We start from the raw sequence: 16,284 nt of genomic DNA, 5'->3' as shown, positions 1-16,284 counted from the left end.
CAGGGCTGGTTGTTTCAACATAAAAAATGTTTTAATTTATTCATTTGTTGTTACATAAAGACCATTTTTTGCATTTAAATAATCCTAAAATGATATAAATGTGGTTTTAATACAAATGATCAGACTGTGAGGAGCAAGGTCAAAACAGTCATTTCAGTTTTATATAAGATCCCATCTCTTATTAAAAAAAAAAAAAGGATGTTCAGCATCTTTGGACAGAGGTAACCCCTCCTCTTTGCAGCAAGTTTGCTCCTCATTCCACCACTAGATGGAAGTGCTGCCAAGGATTCTCCTCTCTTTGACTATCAGCGCCATTAATTCCCATTTGCTTTGTAAATTTACTGAACACACAGTATTCCCTGTCTCATGAATATACAGTTCTTTTGTTCCCAAACAATATCTTTATTATTACTTAAAAACACAAACATCAGAGAAATAAAACACAAAAACAAAGAGCCAACGAGGTCCTCATGTTGGTAACAGCTCTTATGCCCCTTCAGAAAATTGTTCAAGTATAGGTAATAAAAATGTTTTTGCCCTTTCAAAACATATGATAAATAGAACACTGCATGGATCATGAGAACCAGTTATTTAGACTGACCTTCTGTTAGATCTAAATCTTTAAAAAAAGTTCTAAATGGGTCCCCAGACCCTTTCAAATATTTTATTTGTGCGTCACAACATTGTGCACACAAGGCACACAATGAAATGATCGTTCCAGATCACTCATCCGGAGACGAGCATCTGCGGTCATGCAGCCAGAGACAGGCGCTACCGGTTCTGGCTGCATTTGTTAATGCAAATATCTAATCAGCCAATCGTATTGCAGTGCATTTAAGCACATAGACATGATCGAGATGATCTGCAGAAGTTCAGGACGGAATCTGACATGAAACATGGATCCATCTTGATTTGTATCAGTAGTTCAGGCTGATGCTGGTGGTGTAATGGTGCTGGGATTTCTTGGCGCACTTTGTGCCCCTTAGCACTAACTTAGCCTTGTTTAAATGCCACAGCCTACTTGAGTATCGTTGCTGATCATGTCCATCCCTTTATGACAACAGTGTACCATCTTCTGATGGCTGCTTCCAGCAGGATAATGCAACATGTCACAAATCACCTCAAACTGACAACATGACAATGAGTTCATTGTACTCAAAATGTAATGTGTATCTAATGAAGTGGCAGTTCCAGTACAACCTGATTTGCAGTTCTGCTTCCAGTTTCCAGATCCCTGTCCCAAACCAATGATGTGAATGCTCTAATAATAATCTGTTTGTAGGGTTTTTGGATGGGCTAAGAAGTGAACTACTGCTTTTGCAAAGCTTCTCAGCTGATATTTACTGAAATGCCTTCTATTTACACTAAATTTATACCACAGTTCTTCAAATGATGTGAGAACTTTAAAGATAAATCTTTAACCTTTTCAAACACTTTAGAAGCCCAAAGCTTAAATGTAGCATCTGTTCTTCCAGGGGTGAAAATTCACAATTGTAAATTACATACATGAATTAGTTTGACGTTAGGTTGTCTGCGAGGTCTAGGTTTCATTATGATCTCCTTTCCCCTTTACTTTGCTTGCTTTGCTTCACCAGGATGTTTACGTGGCGAGTTCACAAGAAAAGCTGTAATATCAGATGTATTTCAGTCACTCCCATCATCTTTTGTACATTCTTACAGAGCAAAAAAGATCAGCTTACACAGAATTGTAAGTATTTGTCAGTAACTCGTCCACGTATGCATTTCCTGCATTGAGATTTTTCACGTGGCAAATTCCCCCATCACAGTTCATAGAAAACCTGTCTGTCGGGTAGCACAGTTCACACAAGTCTCAGACTACACTGGTGGTGCTGCTGCTGGCAGGTTTGCACTCATAGCTGTAAAGAAATGTGGCCGCAATGACCAGCACTGCACCTAAGAAAAATACCCTGAGGGAAACAGAGAGAGACAGAAAATGCATTACACTGGATGCAACAAACAAGCAACGGTGTGAATGACAGTTTAGAGTTGTGCTACCAGTTCTGTGAGGCTGTACATAGTGGTGCTTTGTCTGCATGCCAATAACACTGCCTTACAAAGATTTCATAGAGATTAGAAGTTTACTACAGTATGTTTACCATACAGTGCTGTGAAAGAATATTTATTCCCTTCCTGATTTCTTTCTAGTTAAAAAGTAATTTTGATTAACCACATTTGTTTGGAAAGCAGAGTTTAATTTCACTGCCCCACCCATGACTGATTACTACCAGACCTGCTGAACCTGCCTACTTCACTTAAATAGAACCTGTCTGACAAAGTGAAGTGGGCTCAGAAATCTCAAAAAGCAGCACATCATGCCAAAATCTAAAGAAACAGCTGTGAAACAGTCACTGACATCTATTAGCCTGGAAGCCATTTCTAAGGCTTTGGGACTTTAGGGACCCATGGTGAGAGCCATTATCCACAACTGGAGGAAACTTAGAACAATGGCGAACCTTACAGGAGCAACTGACCAACCAAAATTACTCCAAGAGCACATCGACAAATCATCCAAAATAAAGGCGTTGGAGTGTCCTAGCCAAAGTCTAGACTTTAATCCGATTGAGATGCTTTGGCATGACCTTAAAACAGACTGTTCATGCTGAAAAACCCTCCAGTATGGCTGAATTAAAACAATTCTGCAAAGAAGAGTGGACCAAAATTCCTCTGCAGCGATGTGAAAGACTCATTGCCAGTTATTGTGAACACTTGACTGTCAACGGTGGTACAACCAGCACAATATATGAAATCATTTCAAAACTGCATTTGTATTTACCAGGTTATCTTTGTCTAATATAAAAATTTGTTTGATGAGCTCAAACATTTAAGTCTGAAAACATGGAAACAATAACAAATCAGGAAAGGGGCAAATACTTTTTCATAGCACTGTGATTTTAACATGTTTGCAGACTAAGATTTGCTGATTAGCATTAAATATGAGGCTGATATCATTAGTTTTGATGACATGTGATTGTAAACCAGAGGTGGCTAAACTGGAAGTTGTGGTGGAAGAGATTTGTGTTTTAAATCAATACAAAACTTGCTGAAAATCCACAAATGTCAAAGTGGTGGTGGGGGAATGTAGTCAGTTATGGACCTAACAGCCTGGAGTAAAGCTGCTAGGCATAAAAAGCTCAAGAATACCATGTTTTCCACTGATGAAGTATTAGCAAATGGAAAAAAAAAAAAAAAGGAAAAACTTTTGTGGTGCATAAGCGTGCTTGTGTTTACCCAGTGGGGTTAAAGTCCTTCAACAGGAAATATGAAATGAGCGTGGACACCATGATTGACAGAGAGGTGGCAAATCCTTTGAGGATGTTGTCAGCATATTTAATGACAACTGCGACGAGCAGCCCACCGAGAGCCTGCAGGCAGACAAGCAAGATGAAGGCAAACTTGAACAAGAATGTGCTTTGTTTCATTGACAGTTTCACATGTAATGACATGTAATGACACAATGACACAACCTGTAAGACAACAACTACGCAGGTAATAGCGTTGTAGCCCTGAAACATCCCCGACTGTATCACTCTTTGGCCATCATATATCATCATGCCTATGAGGCCAAACACAAAGCTGAACAAACCTAAAAGAGACAAGAGGATGGGGTTAGTCGTGAGGTCTTTGATGGAACAAATCAGGCAAAAGTGGCATTTTAACTACTGCGGGTTTTAAAACAAAATAACATGAGCTGTAGTTGTGTTGTCGTAAACCAGACTGCAGTCCTAAGATGCTGTCAAGTTTGATTAATATCCAGCCCATAAACTCAGCTTTAACTCTCCCCACCACTGTTGTAATGCACACAGATGAAAGCATGCCAAGAAACCCACATCCATACAACAGGAAAGGTTTCATTTGGCAAATCACCAAATCAGCCTGAACAATTGGTAAACACAGAAGATATTATAAAAGGTTGCTGAACTTCAAAAGCCTCCAGGAACAGCCTAAAACCACCTTTATACCAGCACGAAGGAGGAGGAACACACTGTCTTTCTGCTACAGATCAGAGCAGTGTTTCAAAAATGAAAACACTTAGGATTCATCTGTAAAATACATGTTTCTCCTTTTTATGCTGTTATCATTCTGTATTTAATTTAACAGGCTATCCAGGCAGTTGTAAAAATCAAAAATCTCTATATCCATAGTCACATGAAAAAGAAAAAAATTCATAAGGCTCTATGCAGTTCCATAAAAAGGTGCACCTTTACCACCTCCATGTAGCCAGTAAGGTGATGCTAATCAAGTGCACTCAATTAATTGATCATCAGCAAGTGTGAGCACCTCTGTGAAAGCAGAGGTTTTGGCAGTATGCTGCTCCTAAGCATTCGGGTGTGTTTTAACACAATAGCAAAGAGGAAAGACATCAGCAGTGATTTTGCAGAAGCAATTGTTGCTCAGTCAGCATGGGAAGGGTTAAAAGTCCATTTCCAAACAATATAAAGTCCATCCTTCTACAGTGAGAAAAATTATTCCAAGGTTGCAAAAATTCAAGACAGTTGCCAGTTTTCCCAGGAGTGGACATTCCAGTAAATTCACTCCAAAGGTCAGACCGTGCTACGCTCAGAGAAACTGCAAAAACCCCAAGAGCTACATCTCAGACTCTACAGGCATCAGTTAGCATAGTAAATGTTAAAGGGTTGCCAAGAGAAAGTCTCTTGCATCATTCAGTTTCATCTGAACAAACCTCAAGCTTTGTGGAAAAATGTCCTTTGGACAGATGGAGATGTTCGGCTAAAACATGCAGCACCATGTTTGGAGAAAACCAAACACAGCCTTTCAGCACAAACACCTCATACCAGCTGTCAGCACGGTGGTGGAGGGGTGATGATTTGGGCTTGTTTACAGCCACAGGACCTGGGCACCTTGCAGTCATTGAGTTGACCATGACTTCCTCTATATACCAAAGTATTCTAGAGTCAAATGTGAGGACAGCTAAAGCTTAGCCAAAACTGGGCCATACAATGATGCCAAGCACAGCAACAAAACTACCAAAATGAGGCTGATAAAAAAAAGAATCAAGGAGTTGCAATGATCCAATCAAAGTTCAGACCTCAACCTGATTGAAATGATGTAGCAGGACCTTAAGATAAGATACGATAAGATAAGATAAAACTTTAATGATCCTACGACGGGGAAATTTGCGCATTACAGCAGCTCAATACAGAGAAAAATGAAAAAGGATGAGTAAAAACAAATGAACTAAAATAGAATAGACTAGAAAAACTATACACATACACATAAGCACTATATACATAAAATATATATCAATGTAAATACAATACACACATACAGTATACATATACACACATGTACACACACATCAGAACACCATATACAGATATCAAAAACATTATATACATTTGTAGCCGGTAAGGTACACAGCATACTGTGAATGCTGTGTACCTTAGTGTAATAAATAAGTGAGTGTAATAATAAGTGAGTGTAATAAATAAAATGTGTATGGATTGTAAGGATAAAGTGATGGCAGAGGAGGTAAAGTGAGGGCTGTTCATAAATGAATGCACACAAACCTCAATGACTGAAGTTATGCTGTAAAATAGAGTGGGCTAAAATTCCTCCACAATGATGTGAGAGACTAATAAAGTCACAGAAAAAATGAGTACTGCAAGTTATTGCTGCAAACCACAAAATCCCGGGTTAGGTTTTTCACAGGGCTGCGCAGTCTTGTGAAAACTTTCTTTTTTTATGGGACTGCGTGTTTCTCACCCAGCCCGTCATATAAATGAAGGTATAGCCACTCACCCAGCTGTATATTACGAACCCACAAACTCTGTTCCGTCTCTTTGAGGATCTTCTCAAAGTAAACTCCAGCAAAACCACTGGACACACAGGCCATCAGCACGGCTATCAGTCCCACAAACTGGGAGCCTGCTGACAGGATCTTGTGCTCAGAGACATCTGCGGACTCTGTGGGCCACTGTGGAGATTGAAACGCTGATGATCATGTGCAGAGAGATAGGCAGAGTATTTAAAATGTTTATGACAGTTTTCTCACTAATTCTGATTTGTGAATAAAGAGACTCATTTCACAGAAAAAAGCCATGTTACAAAGCTAGAAATCAAACCTTGCACTGCTCAAGATTAATGAGGTGACGGTGAGCACTGTTACCTGCACCAGAGTGACTCCAGCCATGAGTAAGAGCAGGGAGAGCCACTGGTACAAACTCAGCTTCTTCCTGAGCATGAAGACGGAGAACAGAGCTGTGGTGAGGATCTTCAACTGGTACGTGACCTGTGTTGGGCATGAACACACAAGTGATGCTTTAAATAAATGATGCATCACTCCTGTCCTCACTACAACACACAAAAATTGATGAAAGCTTTTATGTTAGCTTATATTAAAGCCACTGCCTGGCCCAGCTCCTGTCTAAACTACACAGTAGAGTTCATCACATCTTATGGACTGGGCTGCTGCCTACAACATATCAAACTTAATACCTACGTTTTAACACCTGGAGCCTAGAGAGGCAGGGCACACCCTGTACAGGTCGCTAGCCTGCCACAGGGCTAACACAGAGAGACAACCATTCACACCTATGGGTATGCCATTTTGTTTAATTTTTAGCTTTGCAGGGATCAGGCCAAATCTTTAAAAAAAATGGGACAGGCAACCTGTTTTTGAGGTTGCCATCAGTGGCACTCCCAGTGAAGGCTTTGCACTCCCATGGCTGGTATGTATATAGAACCTGTTACACTTCATTCTGTTGGTAGAGCTTCAGTGTCACTAAATCCCTGTTGACAGGATTGTTTTGTAAAATTCTCTAAATGCCTCTTACCCAGTTTCTTCTTCAGGTTCGGTGGTGCTTAAAGATAAAGTAGAGGTGTTTTGTTGTCAGGGTGTGGCTGTGTGGCAGGTAGGCAGGGTTGGACCCAAACACAGGACACGTGAGACAGAGCTGAACTCGAAACAGCTTCAATGCTGTCTTTGCATACAGTCCCAGAGCATGCAAAAAAACCACAAAGCCCCAGAGCCAAGGTAGGCAATAATCTACAGAACATGGTCCTTGGCGACCAAAAGGGAAACTTATCACAAGATAACAAGAGGAGAGTGGAAACATCTGGGGAGAACTGGTGAACAGAATTACACTAACAAGACAAAGGAAGCACAACTAAACACAACACACAGGGAACAGGAGACTGACAAAATAAAACAGGAAGAGACCAAACACAATACAAATGGAGAATTAACACAAAACAGGGAATACACTAAATATAGAACCAGGGACAATGATGCAGAGGGACAAAACAGACACCGGAACAGAGAGACGCGGGGAGGATGAGAAGAACAAAGGAAAACTAACATAACTAATATATAACTAATCTCAGAATTCAGAAAACTAAAACAAACTAAGAATCTAAACTGTAATCAAAGCAGAGATACAACAAAAAAACAGAACCTCACAGAAAAAACACAAAACACTGGGCAGGACCATGACAATTATTTGCTATACGGGTTAATAAAAGGCTGCAGAATTTTACTCAAGAAATGCTGATCAAGTGTTAATGTTTCATTCATTTATGTAAAAGTTTAAGACCTCAGTGTATACAAGAAGGACGGGAACTGGACAGCGTCACTACCATAAATTGTTGACCCAAATGTCCATAAATGCCCATAAATATTGACGTTCATATAGCTCAAACAGTCTAAAAATGGTCAATCTGTGACAAAGAGCAAAACTGAACTTGGCCTTTTTACCCACTCAAAAACACTTAATTGGAAGAATTTAGGGGTTTTTTGGTTGTTTTTGGTTGTTGTCTGGCTTGGTTTGGTTTTGCTAAAATTAAATGTGTGGGTATCATGTGCGCTAAACTACAGTCAGGAGTTATAAAAGACACTGAATGGCAGGACTGCTGTGTTTTTATTTTCCTATTAAGTTCCTAGTTGTTATTTCCATTAAAAATATGCTTTTTAAAAATGTAGACATAAGATGATTCACTAATTAGCAATGAGGGATTTGAAGCAAAATTTTAATTAAAAAAAACTAAAACACAACAATGACGCAAGCATTTTAAGAATATCCTAAACTATGATGTTTTACATTTAGTAACTAGCATGTTAATTTCCCCATTAATATTTACAACATATGTACTCTGTGAATTGAGTAAAGTAAACCCACAGAAAGCAGCCAAGTGAAACCATACACACACACACACACACACACACACACACACACACACACACACACACACACACACACACACACACACACAAACTCAGAGAACTCGAATCAACACATTCATTCATTTGTATGTAACCTGATAGGTGGCCGCATCCAGGTTGGATAGGGCAACATAGAGCAGATTGTTCTGCAGAGTGTAGATCCCTGCAGGAATGATCAGCTTCATGGTGTCCATAGGCTTGCTCAGAATCTCCTCGTTTAACAGCCGCTTCACTGCGTGCAAGTTGAAATCTGACAAGAAACAGAAAAAGCGTAGTCAGTAATTCAACCTGAGGACCACCCATGAAGATTATTAATAAGACTGGGGAACAGCTATGTAGGATTTTCTGCCAAAGTAGTGCCAAATCTGCAACCATGAGGAAATCAGAGTTTCTTTCTTACTTACCCTTCTCCTTGAAGAATAGGAGGGTGCATGTGAAAATCTTGAGTACTTCAGCTGACACCACAGCAGAGGAAGCCAGGTACCGAGGGCCATACTCCTTCAGGGTACGGGAGTAGCGCATGGTGAGCACCAGCAAGGTGGTTTGCAGCACCAGAACCCCCAGAGACATATATTTTAGTGACGAGGAATGCAACACCCCCATTGTGGAAAAATGTCTGTCTGCTGACGGGCAATGAAGAGGAGCCTTTAGGATGGACAAGAAGAAAATGAAACAGAGTGAACTGAAGGGTTCATTCAGTTTGGTTGTTTCCAGACAAAGAGACCTGCAGAGGATGTTGTTACACATGACAGCACGAGCAAGGCTGCTGCAGTGTCCTTGAGCTAGAAACCAATGTCTGCTTTGACGTAACATTCTTAATAAGTTAAGAAAATACCATGAAAGAGCAGCATGAGAGGACAGTGGAGCATACTGTGGGTTAACAGTCTGTGACTGGTCCTTTACAGATAAAAAAGTAATGGGGAACATGCTGGAAACAGCTGTCACCTTTCCTGTTCTTAGTTATTGGAAATCTGTCCTCCAGCATCATAGGCGTAGATTTAGTGCAGAGGAGGAAGGTGTCGGTCAGTCACCGCTGAAACTGTTGAGTGACCAGCCGCTGGTCAGGAAAACCACAGCCTTCCGTGGTTAATGATGTGTTTGCAGTTAGCTCTGCATATTTGACTGTTTTCACAAAGTTGAGGCAATAAACAACATTTTTTGGTGTGTTTCTTATAAATGTAATTCCTCTCTCTGAGTGCAGCTATTATTCCACACTGGCACCAGACGGCAGCTGTCAGTGGTGCCACATTTGTAACAAAAAAGGATTTCTCCACTAAACTTTTCAAATTTTCAGATTTATTTACACACACACACACAAACACACACACATATATATATATATAGCAGTCTGCCTTGTGTCTAGCTAGTGCTCATAAACTGTAAGCTGGGATGATTACTACCAGCTTCCTGACTCAGGTATCCAGAATGCCTGAAGAGAGTCTTCATTCTTTTGTCTTTTATTTCCAGAGGGCAGAATTTTCAAAGATGCAGCTCATACTAAACTTGTGCAGTGATGCCACTTAAAGGTGCACAGAGTCAGCCCCCCTTTAAGTAAAGAGATTTGCACAGTATGATTATTAATTGATTGCTGCTACATGTAACAGCGCAGTCCCTGTTTGAGCACTACAGACAATTGCACACCTGGATCTGACTCACTACAAAGTTTGCGGTTCCACCTTGTTGTTACACTCATATCATCTTAAAAGTAATGCAAGTAGTGAAAGTAATGCCAAAGTAAACTTGTGACTGTGTTCAACTTGCCACCGGGCTATGCTGTGAAGCAGTTACAAGTGTTATCGTAGTTGCACAGTGCTTTGCTAAAAATAAAAAATGGGATGCACAACAGGCCGAGATGAAGGCCAAGAAGTGTTGACAGAAAAAGAGGTGCAGTGTGTTCAGCACAGTGACCTCCTTATGTAGGAGCTCTGCTCAGCAGAAGGGCACGGCTGCACAGTCCCTCTCTGTTTCTGTGTGCGTCAGTGTGTGTGAGTGTCCCGCTTACAGAGCGCAGCTTCTACACCCGACAAACTCTGCCAACTCTCTCCAAGTACATTTTCAAACTTTTTTTTTTTTTTTTTTTTTTTGTAGAGCCATCTGTACTGTTACATTCATGTTCACAGTCATAACTAAGGCCAGTTTAACATCACCAGGTTTTAACCTAACTTGCATGTCTTTGGGCTGTGGGAAGAAGAACCTTCACAGACATGGGAGAACACGCAAACCACACAGAAGAGCACCAGCTGGCTGGTGAAGTCAGACAGTGCTAACCACTGTATTACACATTTAAAAAAAACGTCTCAATGCACTGAAGTTTAAAAGAAAATGGGCAATATTGTGCACAGTATGTGATGGTATCAGACAGTTTGGAATAAAGATTTCTTAATAGATATTTCAACTGAAAAGTTAATAAAAGAGAAAGGGTTCATCTGTGAAAACAGGCTTTCTTATTCTTACGATGCAGATACTGGTTCAAAACTAGCTGCATTGTCCCAGAAATGGCTCATTCATGGATTCTGTGTAGCAGAGAGCTGAGTTGTTATCACAGCATGTTTGTCAATAAAGAATAGAATAGAATAGAATACCTTTATTGTCATTATACAGGATGTACAATGAGACTGGAGCTCGACTCGTGTTGAGTTAATGAGCATCAGTACATTAAACAGCATATTTGTTTTTGTTTGCTTAAAATAGATTTCAGTTCACCTGCAGCCAGGCTGAATACCTTTTAAAACGGATACAAATACAGGTAAGAAACTGTTCAGTGAAATACAACAACAACAGAAGGAGGAGGGCAATGTCAAGATTCAAATACATGAATGACTTTACACCATAGCTCTGTCTTAATTACCACAAACAATTCATCTCTGAGGGAAACCCCGGGGTTTCTGATCCAGAAAGGGAGATAAATTCAGCTCTGAGTCAGTTACAGGTGTTGTGTCATAAAGAGATTGTCTGCCAAGAAATGGCTGTATTTAAACTGTTGTGAATGACTTTGTGGCCTAAATCTGTCAAAGACATGTCAAAAACAGCTCTCATTAATGATGTGAAGTCATTTTGAGCCATGCCACAAGACACAAGCTGCAATCACTTTTTTAGTAAAATGACTTTTATATATTCTTTATTTATCAGAGTAAAAACTGTCATTGACATTAAAAATGTCTTTTTTTTTTAAAGACAGATCTGCAGATCAGCAAAAATGACAACAAATATAACATAAGAGTTCTATAAAGATATCTGAAGTGGGCAAAAAGGACTGGATTATTATAACTGAGTTACTATAATCCAGACTCATAAAGATATTTGCAAAACAGGTAATTTCTTCATTTCATGCATCAGTCCTTCATCAATCCTGTTGACTACAGTCTATTTATCAATATAAGCAAAGACGTTACACACGAGAAACGTTTGGAAACATCGGAAATCCCTGTTCGGCACAACAAAGAGACCGTGAAGTGAACCTGCTCGCCGGCAGGTTTTCTTCAACAAAGGAGTGTCTCTCTGACTCCTCCCCTCCTGCTGCACCTGCATCTGACTTATTTCCTCGTTTAATTTATAAATCGCTGTCAGGGCGATTAGAGGATCGAAATAATTTATAGATGTTTACGTTTTTACAAAAACTGACGGTAGTTCGGTTTTACAGTCATTCACTTGCCAGTAGTAGACTACGGAGACCGCGATTATGTCACGGACATAATCAGCTCAGAATAAAATCTGTAACCTCCACCTTTCCCACTCTGAGACTCTGTGCAGAGTGATGCACCTGCAGACTGTCAGTTCCTCTGAAACATTTACTGTGGTTACTGTAACATCACAGTTTACATCTCACTGACCTGTGTCAAGCTTTAGACGCAGAACACACTGATCAATGATCGATCATTGGTCGTGTTGCAAAAGGTCACTGATAGAAAAATGTCCGGATCTCAGAGATGATGTGAGTATTTGAGTAAAGGTGAGGCTGAAATGATTTTAAGACTTGAAAACTGAAATAAATGTGTTTAAAGTGACGTTTTAACAACAGCTGCAGACTCTCTCTGTTCCGAACATTTTGCTGAAATTTGTTCGTAGATGGAGACTCAGTCATTAAATGATGTCAACATTTTGAAAGTTATGGTGTCTGAAATTCAGTGGATGAATCTCGACATATATTTTGAACAGAAAAATCCTGTTAATCAGTCTCAGCGGGCCTACCCAGAACCGGGTCCGTCCGAAGGGATCATAGGCGCCGTATCGGATCAACAAAGTCCACTTGCGCAGCAGGAGGATCAAAAACAGATCAGCATCGTGGGTTCAGACAGGATAAGGCTCAGATCCTGTATTAAGTCATTTCCCAGCTCATCCCGTCGAGATCCCTTAAAAATTGCTTATTTTTTCCCGACACGATCTAAACTGGAGGCTCAGCTCTTTACCCGTTGCCGCGCTGAATGCCGGTATCAGAGCTCCATTGTAGATGGTTTTCTTTCCTTACCCACGTACGCGTTAAACTCAAGGTGAACATACTCAGAGCTGGTCGAAATGACTCTGATGAGCTGCTCTGGAACAGGAAACTCATTTTGTTGAACATGCTTCCTGGAATAGGGCCAGGTTGGCCCTTTCATTTTAACAACAACGACACACCTGTAAATGTTTGTGGATGCATTTTGCTTGCAGCTGTGAAGAGATGCTAATTTTGTCTCCTCCTTAAGAATGGTTTCTTGGCAGCCATCCTTCCACTGAGACCAATGAGGCTTAGGCTTCAGTGAACAGAAGATGGATCGACTGAAGGATGCATCTCTCAGGTCCTGTATCAGGTCTTTACTGGACTTTCCCCCCATTTCTTAAGGACATGACTTCTGTGTGTTTGTTCACAGGGAGTTGACTTGGGTAAACAGTGATTTTCATCACAATCAGCAGGATGTGGATGTATCAGATGGAAAAACAACATCTGAATGAAAGGTGTGACCGAGTGCGTGACTGCCAACTTGTGAAACTGAATACTCCGTATTGTTTCCAGTCTGCTGCTGACAGTGAAACACACTGTCCCTGAAGGCATCTTGACAGATTTGAAAAGGATACAGAAAGCGCACGCTATCAAAGTTAGTCACAACAGATGTCTTTGCAGACAATCAGATGTTTGAAGTTCTTTAACCCAACAAGCACAAACCTGCTGCCGGCGACCGGTTCTTTTCTTTCCTTTTTTTTTTTAAATGACCGTAACTCCTGAGCCATTTGCGCAATCAAAAAATAAATAAATAAAAAATAAAAAAAATCCACCGCAGCGACTCTGCGCTTTTCAGTGATATAGTGGTCATTACGGTTATCCCAGGTACAGCAGTCCCGGTGTTTGCCAAAAAGTGATCGGTTGCCATAAAGTGATTTTCGATGTTTCTACGTGCTTTTCTGTGTAATGTCTTTGCTTATATTGGTGAATAGAGTGTAGTCAATAGGATTTATGAAGGGCTTAAATATAAAATGAAGAAATTACTTGTTATTCAAGTATGTTTATGACTCTGCATTATTGCGCATACATTATAATAAATCCAGTCCTCTTTGGTCACTTAAAATATATTTATAGAGTCTAATGTTATATTTGTTCTGATTTCTGCTGCCCTCTTGGCCAGATTTCTCTTTAAAATCTGACAATCACAGTTTTTACCCTGATAAATAAAGAATATATAAAAGTTGCTGCCAAAAACTGATTGCAGCTTCTACCTTGTGACAGAAATGTTGTTTGTCACTCAAAATGACTTGATTCATTCACGACAGAAATGTTTGACATATTTTTCACAGATTATAGGTCAGTAAGTCATTTACAACAGTTTAAATATGGGCAATCATTTTCTGGCAATGACTTTTTGGCAGACGATCACTTTTTGGCACAACACCTGTTGCAAGACGAAGGTTTTTGACACAAGAGCGAGTGAGAGTGACGGAGCTCTGCCGAAAACTGACATTTTATTACACTTTGATTTGTTTTTTACCATGTGTTTTTTAAAATTGTGTTCTTTTTTTCTGTTGTTTGTTGTGCTATTTGTTGTTGGTTTTTTTTTGTTTGTTTGTTTGTTTTTAAAAAAACAACCTGTTTTATCCAAGTGAGTCTGAGTTGCGGTGTATTTCTGCCGTGTTTGGCCCGAATCCCCAAGTCAAGAACGCTTTCCTGTCCCTGCCAGCACTGAAGATCTGGGAAAGAAGCAGCGCTCCTTGGAAGTGTCAGCAGTGTAATGCAGGCCTTTGCCTACAGCTTGAGAGGAACTGCTTTTTGGAGTTCTACTGTGAACCAACAACGCCTGGACTTATTTAGAAAAGAGACTACCCAAAAAGCTTAAGTTCACATACTTCTTGGTGTTCAGTATAGTTCATAGTTCAAACGGAAAATTCTGTATCTTTCATTCATGCAACCTGTGAAATTTCATTTTCATTTCCATTTTTCCATAATTCCAGGTGACCTGGTTTATTACGGTCTAAACTGTCACAAATTTTCCACCGCAGTGAAACTTACCTGTAAGCTGGAGCTCAGCTGACGGCGTGGATGACAGTCTGTGGGCGCCCGCTTACTGGATAGTCCTGTTTTCTATTCCTAGGTTTAACACTCATAGGGATAAACTATAACCCACATAGCTACAAAGAGTCTTTACGCACGTATGTGGGCGCAGTGCCTCCTCCTCTGTAGGCTCCTCAATGAATGAATCCACTTGTAGCTGCGGAGGACTCAGTCAGTCCAGAGGTTTGCTGACACCTGCTGAAAAAAACTATTACAGTGTAAACACCAGAGAGAGGGGACACTTTCCAACCAAAACCAAAAACGTTTTTCTTTAGTCCTCAAAATAAAAGATTTTTTTAATAATCAGATACATATCCCTACCAAAAGTTAATCATCATAACGATGTTAACAGATCCAGCTTTATTACGCTGGAATAACATTTTTTAACTCACTCGCTCTGATTCACGATCTACCGATATTTTCTGGTTTGTACGTAATGAATTCAGCAGATAGCGTAAACTTGGTTTTCTCTACATTCTTATTGACTATACTAATACAAATATAGATTAAATCTGATGCCAGTGACAGTGTTAATTGGCATGATTCTTGTTTATTTTTCCATCACTTCATATGTTTTTATTGATAATTCAGGATTTCATCCCTCAAATGAATTTGCTTTATAACAGGCTCGAAACTTAAGGAAATTTATTATCGTATTATATGACTCGAATACGAGCCTAGAATAAATGGCTGTCTTGCAGGACTCTCCAAATAAATTTGAATTTCAAATTTTGAAAAACATATATTTAGATTATGTTCTGAGGACGGGAAACATTATTTAAAAAAGATCTATGTTTATATGTGTGGGTGAGTGTGTATGTGCATGCATGTGTATTTGTACATAAATGAGTACATGGGTGTGCTTGCGGGTGTGCGTGTGTGTTTGTATGTATGGCTGGACCTGGGTCTGGGCCTTGTGCCTTGCTTCCTGGCCGCGCCCTGCTGGTTGCCTCCTCCCCCCCTGCCCCCTGGGGTGTGGGTGCCTCGGGGTTCCTGGGTGGGGCAGGGTGTTCTGGCGTGGGAGTTGACCTGCTCCCCTGGGGGTTGTGGCGCGGGGCTGCGGTGGCTTCTTCGGCGTGGGGGGGCTCTGTGGGGGTTCGGGCGGTCCTAGGGTGCCGGGTGCCCTGGAGCCCTGTCGCCGGCCTGTGCAGGGGGCTGGCCGCTGGGGGGGTGGCTTCTCATCGCCTCGGGTTCTTCGGGGCCCTTGCTCCTCGGCTGGGGGGGGGCTCCGTCTGGGACCTCTCTCTCCCGTCTGCTGGGGGGGGGGGTTCTCTTTGGGATGAGTGGCCTCGGGCCTTCGTAGGTCTTGATGGGCTGCTGGTGGCCTGGGCTTTCTGGGGGTTCCTTTGCCCGCCTCTAGCTTCTGATGGGCAGAGCTGTGGTGTTCTGCCCTCATTGGTAAGTACATTTCATGACACAAACACATACACCCACATAATAACACAAAATGGTTGGTTTGTGTAACTATGCTTCTTCTTTTATTTTGTTTTCCCCACACAATTTTTAATTTTGCAAATATTGTCAGTATCTTATGTTTAACAAGTGACAAACTATTTGGTTTACTTAC

The 16,284-nt window shown here is 40.7% G+C and overlaps 1 protein-coding gene across 3 annotated transcripts; it reads right to left on the bottom strand.

The window, feature by feature from the left end:
• Window positions 1-9: 9 nt before the first annotated feature.
• On the bottom strand, window positions 10-14,837 carry slc35a3b (solute carrier family 35 member A3b). Of its 3 annotated transcripts, XM_030751000.1 has the most exons (8): window positions 14,676-14,837; window positions 8,605-8,845; window positions 8,296-8,450; window positions 6,149-6,271; window positions 5,782-5,956; window positions 3,486-3,604; window positions 3,250-3,383; window positions 10-1,928 (listed from the first exon to the last, which is right to left on the bottom strand). In XM_030751000.1, the coding sequence occupies exons 2-8, from the start codon at window positions 8,801-8,803 to the stop codon at window positions 1,832-1,834; spliced, it is 1,002 nt and encodes a 333-aa protein (XP_030606860.1). In that variant the 5' UTR covers window positions 8,804-8,845; window positions 14,676-14,837; the 3' UTR covers window positions 10-1,831. The 3 variants fall into 3 exon arrangements, with proteins under 3 accessions (XP_030606860.1, XP_030606858.1, XP_030606859.1); XM_030750998.1 differs by having other exon boundaries at window positions 3,250-3,604; XM_030750999.1 differs by lacking the exon at window positions 14,676-14,837 and adding an exon at window positions 12,389-12,717 and having other exon boundaries at window positions 3,250-3,604.
• Between the last annotated feature and the right edge of the window lie 1,447 nt (window positions 14,838-16,284).

Source organism: Archocentrus centrarchus, chromosome 17, assembly GCF_007364275.1.
Source record: "Archocentrus centrarchus isolate MPI-CPG fArcCen1 chromosome 17, fArcCen1, whole genome shotgun sequence".
Lineage (NCBI taxonomy): Eukaryota > Metazoa > Chordata > Actinopteri > Cichliformes > Cichlidae > Archocentrus > Archocentrus centrarchus.
Note: the sequence above shows the minus strand (reverse complement) of the source record. Positions and strands in the feature narration are given on the sequence as shown.

Bases quoted from the DNA above. Each gene is read 5' to 3' on its own strand.
- slc35a3b (XM_030750998.1), bottom strand. From the start codon at position 8,803: ATGGGGGTGTTGCATTCCTCGTCACTAAAATATATGTCTCTGGGGGTT. The intron at 8,451-8,604 runs GTAAGTAAGAAA...GTTTCTTGTCAG, and splicing joins CCTATTCTTCAAGGAGAAGG to ATTTCAACTTGCACGCAGTG. The intron at 3,605-5,781 runs GTGAGTGGCTAT...TGTCTCTTTTAG, and splicing joins GGTTCGTAATATACAGCTGG to GTTTGTTCAGCTTTGTGTTT.